Source organism: Branchiostoma belcheri, unplaced genomic scaffold (genome assembly GCF_001625305.1).
Source record: "Branchiostoma belcheri isolate BF01 breed outbred unplaced genomic scaffold, Haploidv18h27 scaffold89, whole genome shotgun sequence".
NCBI classification, from domain to species: domain Eukaryota; kingdom Metazoa; phylum Chordata; class Leptocardii; order Amphioxiformes; family Branchiostomatidae; genus Branchiostoma; species Branchiostoma belcheri.
The window spans coordinates 167-10,790 of record NW_017804564.1 but is presented as its reverse complement, the minus strand read 5'-3'; the positions used below and the strand labels follow the sequence as shown (position 1 = coordinate 10,790).

At 43.8% G+C, this 10,624-nt stretch overlaps 2 protein-coding genes across 2 annotated transcripts; one reads left to right on the top strand and one right to left on the bottom strand.

The window, feature by feature from the left end:
• The first annotated feature begins 212 nt into the window (after positions 1–212).
• On the top strand, positions 213–3,872 carry LOC109487551 (caveolin-2-like). Its single transcript, XM_019791563.1, has 4 exons — positions 213–292; positions 1,156–1,387; positions 1,869–1,961; positions 2,398–3,872. Exons 1-4 carry the CDS (start codon positions 258–260, stop codon positions 2,698–2,700), a joined length of 663 nt encoding a protein of 220 aa, XP_019647122.1. The 5' UTR covers positions 213–257; the 3' UTR covers positions 2,701–3,872.
• Positions 3,873–5,348: 1,476 nt separating this feature from the next.
• Positions 5,349–9,198, bottom strand: LOC109487456. The gene is made up of 5 exons (XM_019791448.1): positions 8,984–9,198; positions 7,559–7,735; positions 7,423–7,477; positions 6,632–6,853; positions 5,349–5,375 (listed from the first exon to the last, which is right to left on the bottom strand). Exons 1-5 carry the CDS (start codon positions 9,196–9,198, stop codon positions 5,349–5,351), a joined length of 696 nt encoding a protein of 231 aa, XP_019647007.1.
• Positions 9,199–10,624: the final 1,426 nt, after the last annotated feature.

Sequence of the window (10,624 nt, the reverse complement as noted above, 5' to 3'; positions counted from 1 at the left end):
GGGAACCGTTAATGTGCTAAAAGCCATTCACCAAAACCTGCAAAGAATTAACTTTATCACCAATATATGAGCATTGTGTTATCGATATTGTAATATTCTCGTCCAAAATGTCCTTTTTTATAGCCTTGTTCATGCTGCACTACAAGGAAATGCTTTTAAGGTACTTAGCGTGACCTCACGAGGACGAGGTCACTTCCGTTCATTGACCCCCAGTCACGAGTTCACAAACAGGAAGTACGTGTCGCCTCCAACTTTCCATGTCGGCAGGACCTGACGACACTTTTCTCGGCAGGTAAGTTTTTATCGGTATGTTCTGTCCTTTTTTTGCTGCAAGAACCTGTAAGGCAGGCTACAGTGTGAGCTTTTGTTGTTTCGCGTAACCTGTGAACCAACTTTGGCGTAACACACCAGTTTTGTAGAATAAGTACAAGCTGTAATTTCCGGGCAGATCCTAGGGTGGCAAATTGGGCAGACAGTACCCTTGGGTGACGTATGGACCCTCTCTGGTAAATAGATACTGTCCGACTAATTTTGATACATTGTACTGTCTTTTGCCACCCTAGGATCTGCTTGAAAATTATACAAGCTGTGTAAGAAAGGACTTTGGTCCACTCACACCGGGACTGGCCCTACTCGTATCTATACGTATGGTGGGATATTTACTGTGTGTGTCTCTCCTCAAACACAGGACCTCTAACCTTACGTCCCATCCGAGTGGACGTCCCAAGCCGAAGCTAGGTGCTCAGCTACGTACACACCTAAGACGAATGGGGAAATGGGTGTAGAGTGCCCAAGGGCACAACATTGGGGTCGAATCCAGAACTTTTAGATTCTTAGTCAACAACCCTAACTCCCTAACCACAGATCACATTGCCTCCTTGTGTTCCGCCTACTTTCAGATGTTTTTTTCCAACATGTAATCACCAGACGTGGTGACGACACACTCAAGTTTCTTCAACTTATGTTAATGCCGCCATCAACACAGGGGACAAATACATGACAGAACAATACTCATTTACACCTGAGCTAAGTGAGGAAAGTCGTGTAAAGTGCCTTTCCCAAGGGCACAAGATCGGTGGCATGTCAGGACTCGAACCCGGGACTCTTAGTTCAGTTCAGGTGGTTGTAAATCAATGTGGGCATTTTGTTTTGCAGCGAGAAAACCTCCGGTTCAAACATGAGCTACGGCGCCACCACAGCGCCCCCTGGGTACGACAACCCGAACTACACCTACCAGGCCATGGCTAGCAGCGCCGCCCAGCAGGGCGTGGTGGGACCGCAGGCCTTTGTTGAGTCCGACCGGCTGATCCAGCTGCAGCGTGCCCAGCATGCCCCGGGAGACGAGGAGGAAGATATGGACATTTACAGTACAAAGGGCCACGTGAAGGTGGGTAGAAGAGGACAGTATAAATATTAACCATTGTCCTGCTGGCGTTTTTACACAATATGTTTGCATGGGAAATATCCCAAATCGTACATGTACAGGTATATAGATGGTACCGTGTGTGCAACCCATATATAAACATATAGGCTCCGCAGGACAATTAAATGAAACAAGACCATGCTTTTAAAAAAAAATCGCAATTTGAGACTATATACCGCGTTATAAAGTAACTACCTTTACCTTTTTTTGGACAATAATACACTAACTGATTAAAGATGAAACTCTCTACAGTGAAAAGCACATTTGTGTCACGCCTATAACTTTGCTAATCTGCATTTATCTAAAACTCCAACCTGTCACTGTTATGTGTTGTACTATTAGCTATTAACTATTAATATTAGCTTTTAATGTACAGGTTAATGACACTGAAATAAATTTGGGGGAAATTATAAAAAATCTACTTTACCGGATTCGTTTTCAACAGGTCACCTTTAATGAGATCTTTAACGAGCCGCAGAATGTGACAAGTTTTGAGCCGGTCAAAGCCGTCAACCAGGTGGTGTTCGAGTACACACAGGTCAGGGTGCATTAGTTTTGTTACCTTTATTCTGTGTATTGTATTTCTCAATGTCATTTTGATCATGCTTTTTTTAAAACATCAAAATATTTGGTAGCACATTTGGGGAGTTTTCATCGTATCTATAGCTGGTGTGGTACACCGATAGGCGACTATACCGACTATACAAAATTACAGAAAACTGTCGTCCTATGTACATGATATGCCTCAATGGAGATAGCTCCTGTTCTGTTGACTGGGTAAAATTCATATACCTGCGCCATTCAGCGGAATAACTGCAAACTGCAGGCTTCCCCGTGAATACTAAAATCCCTCTTCTTTGTGACAATGTTCCTTTTGTTTTATGAGCAAAGGACTCATTATGTGCTTTCTGCCCAATGCTCTCAAACCTATTAAAAAATTAAACCCTAGCTGTCTGTTTTTTTTTCCTACACAGAGTGGCATTTACAAAGTGCTGTCGGCCGGTTTGGGGGTGATTCTGGCTGTTGTGTGGGGCCTGGCGTTTGGCCTGTTCAACTTCTTCATCGTGTGGTTTGTCCACCCCTGGCTCAAGATGTGCTTCATGGCAGTGAGGCTCTTCGGTCTGACCATCAAGGCCATCGTCCGCTCGTGCGTTGACCCCTGGTTCCAGTCCCTGGGCCTGTCCCTCAGCTCCATCGCGGGAAGGTTCAGCCTCAAGCTGTCAGGCATCCCGGGACCGAGAGCCGAGCCCGCCATCGCCATTCAAAACGGCCAATGAGAGAGCAGCGGCAGTGACGTGTCTGTCGTCTCGTTCCCAGGAGAATATCGACATGGCTTTGTCGTATCCAGAACCGTGCCTATGTAGTTTCATGCCATGGGCTAGGGTTAGGGTTAGGATCAGGCACGGTTCTGGATAGTCTCTGCATATGCAAGAACGTAGATTTGCCCCAGGCATGGTTTTGGATACGTGTGGACTATCCAGAACGTCAAAAAATTGAAATGTAGGGATCTTGTTTTTCTACCCGCCTTTTTTGTTTTCGCCCTGTCGCATTAGATTTGGAGTCTGTGGAGGATGTTATCCATAACATTTACCTGCTTTGGCCTTAAGTTGTGTACACGGGAAATCAAACTATGATTCAAAAATCAGAATATTGTATACGTGAGATATCCCGGATGATGTAGGCATAACAAGTGAATGGAAATAGCATACAAGCAATTTCTATTAGTATGTTATATTTAATGTCATAATCTAAAATTCATTCTAGTAGCCTACTTTGTATACTAGAGATTTATTGCACGCATAAAATGTGTGTATTGCTATGCTGCCTATATATATACAGGGCTGAATCAGAAGCACTACTATATACTGTAACTCAAAATCCTGAATGTTCCTTATCTTGGTTATTGAGAATGCCAACGCTCTTTTATCACTGGCAAATAGTTTTGCTATGGACGCATTTTATGAGAAAAACGTAAGTTTAGGACAGCGAATAAAGTGAGTATTTTGCACCAACTGTGCATTCTCACTCAAGGAGTCACTGATGTTGTACCTAACATTACCTTATCAAAAGTCCCAACATTATTAAAAAGGATGCAAGAATTAAGGAAGCTTACAGCCTAAATCAAATGGTTGAAAACTAAAAAAAAGACTTGTCAGTAAGGTACATGTAATGATGATGATGATAATAATAATAATACTAACAATAAAAAGAGTAATCGTCAAAACATCTGCGAACTAAGACGACTCTGCCTGGGTTCGAACTCGCGCCGACTGGTCCACAGAATTCGACCGAGTTCACATACCGATTGCGCCACAGGGACCTTCATGTTTAGGGATTTCTTTCTGGTGCTCTAGCTATAGCTATGAGAAAGTCCTACAATTTCCTTGTATCTTGCCAAGTTTTCGTAAAGACTTGTATCACACCTGTTAATGCTTCTCAAGCACTTAAACCCCCACCGGCTCGACGTTACAATGTTGTGTGGCACTTTCTCACGCTTTGCCAGTTGGAAGACAAACTCCCAAATTGAAACTGACTTGTGTTAAGAGGAATTTCCAGCCTTAGGGTAGAACAAAAGTGTTTTTATGTCACTAATAAATAAAACTAAGGCTTCAAAGCGCTACAAACTCAGTGTACACATCTGATCATGACTTTCTGGACAATATGTTAGAAGTAATCAAATCTGAATGTGTTGTAAGATTTTATCTACTACCCAATTCCTCACGTTGTACACAAACATGAGTCTCCAACAGACTTCTTGGATCGGAGGACCTAAAAGGGGGCCCACAAGCCCTTTTCCGTAGAGCGTAATCGGCCGTTTTAATTCTACGTAGAGCGTAGACGGACCGCTCTTCGCATTTTGCGTAGAGCGTATTCGCCGCTTTAATTTTAAACGTAATGCGTTGTAGCCACTTGGAATTTATCGTAAAGCGTAATCGAAGGTTTCCGAATTCAGCGTAGAGCGTTGTCGGGACCCCCCCCCCTTGCAGGCCCTCCTAAAACAGTACTGAAATTTGGGGAGGGGGGCATCTGTTGTCAAAGGACTTGGCAAGTTATATGTGAACGTTATTGACAGAACAATGGGGAGGGGGGGCTGGTGGAGACTGCAGTCATATCAGTCAAAATACGTTAATACTGTCGTGTACACTTCTACGTATATCGATCAAGAATGGGAGGGGGGCTTATGAAGACGTTACAACGAATTTTTCATAGATTTGAGACTTCATTTAAGCTACCAACACGTCTTCCCTGATTGTCACACAGCTGTTAACGTTAATATACCTTCACAAAATTCCCGGTAGTGCCGTAAGTTCCCCACAAAAAGTCCATCTCACAAATCCCTAACGATAGAAAAAGTTACCAACCTTCTAAGTTGCCGCCATCTTGAATACCGCTGTGAAAACGAGGCTAGATGACATCACTCCATCAGCTGTTACCTGCTACTTACACAAGCGATCGCCATGACGTCATGATAGGCAAAATGGTGGTTAGTTTGCCTACTAATGGTTTGCATATTTCTTCAAATAATTTTTATGTAAACAGAAACAGCGTTCGCTCGTATTGCATTCTTTAGTCATCTTTTGCTGGGACCTTGCGGAAAATATAGTGCAAGCGACACCTTCCGGGTTACGTGTACATTGCACCTTTCAGCCGTTGCATATGAGATGTATGTTGTCTGGCACAAGGTGCAAGAGGACTATTCCGCGAGCGCTGGGGTCACAATAAGCAACAAAATAGCTCAATAACGTGTAACGAGTGTAACGTGTATACTCCCCTCTGGTCTTGTTTAAATCCATATTTGAGAGGGGCACTGGGAGTTACGTTTCAATAAAGGAAACACAAACAAGAATATGCAAATTTCTGCTGTATTTACTAATGAATAACATGAATCAACGAATGACCATTATTATATTTATGCCCTTACAGACTAAGTACAGGCCATGTTGATGAAGTTCTATGGATAACAACAGTGATGCAGGTTATGGTGTCTTACTTAATACTACATCATCAGATTCCAACATTTAGAATAGACGTACAACAACCCCCCCCCCAAAAAAAAATCATCAGTGTTTATGCCTCTTAAAATGGCACCAATCTTTTAGATTTTCACCAATACTTCGCTCTGCGCCTAGAGTTCCAGACTTAGGCCGTCCATAATTATACATTATATACTTTACCCAGAACAACAAAACACTCTTTCCCTGTTCTTGGTAGGGCAATCAATCGTAGAATCAAAGTTGGAACAAGCATTCGAGTTAAACATTGCAAAATACAACAATCACACCATCAATAGTAAAATGTAACACATTCTAAAATAGTTATTACCACAATTGTTACAATACTGCAACTTCAAACTGCAACCTACAACGCATTTTTTAAACAGACTCAGCATTAATGCCTTTAACTTAAAACGAAACTTTACATCTTTATACTTTCTGCGGTACATTGCTCTGCTACTAGTTCCAAACTGAGATAGTCCATGGTTCTGCGTTTTATATTTTACACAAAATGACAACGCTATTTCCCTGTTCTTTGTAGGGCAATCATTAAAGTAGGAACAACTATAAAGTTAATCTTTGCAAAATACATCAATACCATCATTCTTAATAAAAAGGTCAAGATTCTGAAATAGTTACATCCACAAATGCTACAATGCTTTAAATTACTTGTTCAAAATCACAATCATTTAAAAAAATCCCTGTTTTTGGTAGGTCATTGATTATAGTAAGACCAGTACTTCTTACAATGCCTGTATCTGCACATGGATTGTTTGATTTTAAATCTGTGCAATTGTTACCAACTGTTTCACAATAAAAGCTTCTCACTGAAAACTTTCCAGGAACAAATTTTGCAAATAATTTGTTTCTTAGAAATGTAACTTACACAAAAAGGGGGAATATACCGTAAGCCTAAGAGTGGCCCTGCCCTGCCTGATCATGACCACTGGCTATTTCTGTACATGTTGGGTTCTTTGGTGGTGTTTTAACATCAGATTCTACATACATAGTGTTTGTCTGTAAGGCAGCTAGCACTTCGTAATGTGATAAATTCCCCACTTTCAGAGATTGGATATTAGCTCCTAAATGACCCTGATCATTTCTGTAGATGCTTCGTCCTTTGTTGGAATCTACGTACATAGAGTTTGGATGTAAGGCAGCTAGCACTCAATCCCCCACAGTTGCAAATATCGTTACGTAACATATCGCAAACTGTGGGAGATTGAGCGTTAGCCTTAGATTGGCCCTGCCCTGCCTTGTCATGACCACTGGCCACTGCAGTAGCTGTGGTGTTTGTGTTGGATTCAGTGTTGGTTTGAGACTGACCCTGTTCTGTCTGATCATGACCACTCGCCACTACAGTAGCTGTGGTGTTTGTGTTGGATTCAGTGTTGGTGAGACTAACCCTGCCCTGCCTAGTCATGACCACTGGCCACTACAGTGTTGGTATGAGACTGATCCTGTCCTGGCTTAAAATAATTGGTTTCAAAATCGTCAAACCGGTAATAATGATCACTGTGTCATTACAGTAGCTGTGGTGCTTGTGGTGCATTCAGGGATGGTCTGAGACTGACCCTGCCCTGTCTGATTCTGACCGCTAGTCCTTGCAGTAGTTGTTTTGTACAGCGTATTTAGCTGCGAGGCAGTAGGCCCTGTGCCATAAGATAAATTTCTATCATCGAGGGATTCAGTGATGGCCTGATACTGACCCCGCCCTGTATGATCGTGACCACTTGTTACAGTAGCTGTATTTGTGATGGTCTGAGACTGGGTCACAGCTTTGTATACAGAATTCTGCTGTGAGGCAGTAGGCCCTGTGCCATAAGATAAATTTCTAGCATCGAGGGATTCAGTGATGGCCTGATACTGACCCTGCCCTGTCTGAACATCACCACTGGTCATTACGACAGCTGTATTTGTGATGGTCTGAGACTGGGTCACAGCTTTGTATACAGAATTCTGCTGTGAGGCAGTCGGCCCTGTGCCATGACATAGATTTCTCACATCCAATGATTCAGTCACGGCCTGAGACTGACCCTGCACTGTCTGATCATGACCACTGGCCAATACATTAGCTATTGTGTTTGTGTTGGATGCAGTGTTGGCCTGAGACTGACCCTGCCCTGTCTTAACACGGGGTTTATCAATATCTTTATACTGGTGATCATCACCACTGGTCATTACAGACGCCGATGTGTTTGTGTTGCCCCCAACAACATTGGGATTCGGCCCTAATGGAGGATGTCTGGTCCTCTTCTTGTACCAAATTACGGCCAAGAAGGTCCCAATCAGAATAGTGCCAGCAACTGAACCACAGCTAGAGCCAATGGGAACAAGTAATGGGGAATTGGGAGCAGATTCTGGTTTCTCCGAAGTGATTGCAAGGGGCGAAGCTAGTGTTGCTCTTGTTTTGCCGGCAGGATCTGACATTTGGGCAGCATTGAACTTGAAGTACCAGTGATAGTGAGAGTTGTGTGAGATCAATTGGATATCAGGTATCCGTGTAGACGTGGTTAACTGAGGGGAACTGGGAGCAGATTCTGGCATCTCTGAGGTGATTGCAAGGGGCGAAGTTAGTGTTACTCTTGTTGTGCCTGCAGGGCTTGACGTTGAGTCAGGATCTGGTTTTGGGGCATTATTGAACTTAAAGTGAGAGTTGCGAGAGATCGTTTTGCTTGTGCTTTCTGCAGGGTGTGTTGCTGATTCAGCAGTGGTTTTAAAGACTGACGGGTTAGTATTGCTTTCTGTGCTACCGACTGAAGGTGTTGACACTGCAGCAGAACAGCTATCAACAGTTAGTGGTGATATGGTTGGATCTTTACATATCAATTCTTTATGATCGACATTTGCAAGCTTCTGTCCCTGAAGTTTGGCGGGTTGGGCACACATGATCTGTTTCTTTAATGCATGGATTAGCATGACGGGAGCCATCCTACAGTCACACTGCCAGGGGTTCCGGCGAAGTTCTATTTCGTCTGTAAATAGGGACAAGCAGAAAACTGACGGGGGAATGGCCGTCATCTTGTTTTTGTAAAGTCCCAAATGATTTAAAAGTGGAAGATTTCCAAATGCACCAGAATGGATGGTAGTTATTTGGTTGTAGGACAGGAACAATATTTTTAGCTGTGTCAGTTTTGCAAATGTACCAGAAGGGATGGCAGTTATCTGGTTGTCGGAAAGGTACAAACCCTGTAGCTTTGGCAGATTTGCAAATGTACCAGAATCGATGGTAGTTATCTGGTTGTTTTCAAGGTGCAAATTTTGTAGCTCAGGCAGATTAGCAAATGTACCAGAAGGGATGTATTTTACTCGGTTGGTGTGCAGGTGCAACTTTTGTAGCTTGGGCAGATTTGCAATTACACCAGAAGGGATTGTAGTTATCTGGTTGTTGCCAAGGTGCAACTCTTGTAGCTTGCGCAGATTAGCAAATGTACCAGAAGGGATGGTAGTTATCTGGTTGTTACGAAAGGATAAATATTGTAGCTTGGGCAGATTAGCAAGTGTACCAGCTTCAATGTTTCTTATCTTGTTGTTTCTCAGGCACAACTTACACAAATTCCTATACCGTAACAGCTCATACTGCTTTACAGTGTTAATACGGTTACTTTCTAAGTCCAACTCAGAGATGGATGTTGGGAGGTTCTGAGGGATGCTGGTGAGGCCTAGGTTGCGGCACTTGCAGGGTGATAAAGATTCACAGCTGCAGCCAGCTTCCGGCATGTTGGGCTCCTTCAGGATGATGAGAAGGAAAATCAGCACGTGTCTCAGCTTTCCAACCATGGTGTCCTGCCACCTAAACAGAACGGCAAGCTCCTCAGTAAGGCCACTCCAACTTTATGTTTGACCTCGAATTTTAAAGAAAAAATGATAACTTGAATATAAACATAAGGTCCCAGGTTAAATTCTTGATTGGTTTGTACAGGAGAAAAATTTTGTTACACTCCAATTGTCCTCCCATGACTTTGTGTTGCCCTCTTGGTAAATCTTAAATTCCTCTAAAATGTCATAAAACAAAAATTAGGTTGGAGTGGTCTTAGAAAATCAATGATTTTAGAACATCTCTATATATCCTATCCCCTAACCCTATCCCCATCCCTAACCCTATCCCTATCCCTATCCCTATCCCTATCCCCATCCCTATCCCTATCCCTAACCCTACCCCTATCCCTAACCCTATCCCTAACCCTATCCCTAACCCTATACCCATCCCTAACCCTATCCCTAACCCTATCCCTATACCTAACCCTATCCCTATCCCTATCCCTATCCCTAACCCTATCCCTATCCCTATCCCCATCCCTAACCCTATCCCCTATCCCTATCCCTATCCCCCATCCCTAACCCCTTATCCCTAACCCTATCCCTATCCCTAATCCCTATCCCTATCCCTATCCCTATCCCCATCCCTAACCCTATCCCTATCCCTATCCCTATCCCTAACCCTATCCCTATCCCTATCCCTATCCCTAACCCTATCCCCATCCCTAACCCTATCCCTATCCCTATCCCTATCCCTATCCCTATCCCTATCCCTATCCCTATCCCTATCCCCATCCCTAACCCTATCCCTATCCCTATCCCTAACCCTATCCCCATCCCTAACCCTATCCCTATCCCTATCCCTAGCCCTAACCCTATCCCCATCCCTAACCCTATCCCTATCCCTATCCCTATCCCCATCCCTAACCCTATCCCTATCCCCATCCCTAACCCCTATCCCCTATCCCTATCCCTAACCCTATCCCCATCCCTAACCCTATCCCTAACCCTATCCCCATCCCTAACCCTATCCCTATCCCTATCCCTATCCCTATCCCTATCCCTATCCCTATCCCTAACCCTATCCCTATCCCTAACCCTATCCCTATCCCTATCCCTATCCCTATACCCTATCCCTATCCCTATCCCTATCCCTATCCCTATCCCCATCCCTAACCTATCCCTAACCCTATCCCCATCCCTAACCCTATCCCTATCCCTATCCCCATCCCTACCCTATCCCTATCCCTATCCCTAACCCTATCCCCATCCCTAACCCTATCCCTACTCCCTATCCCCTATCCCTATCCCTATCCCTATCCCATCCCTAACCCTATCCCTATCCCTATCCCTATCCCTATCCCTATCCCCATCCCTAACCCTATCCCTATCCCTAACCCTATCCCCATCCCTAACCCTATCCCTATCCCTATCCCCACCCCTAACC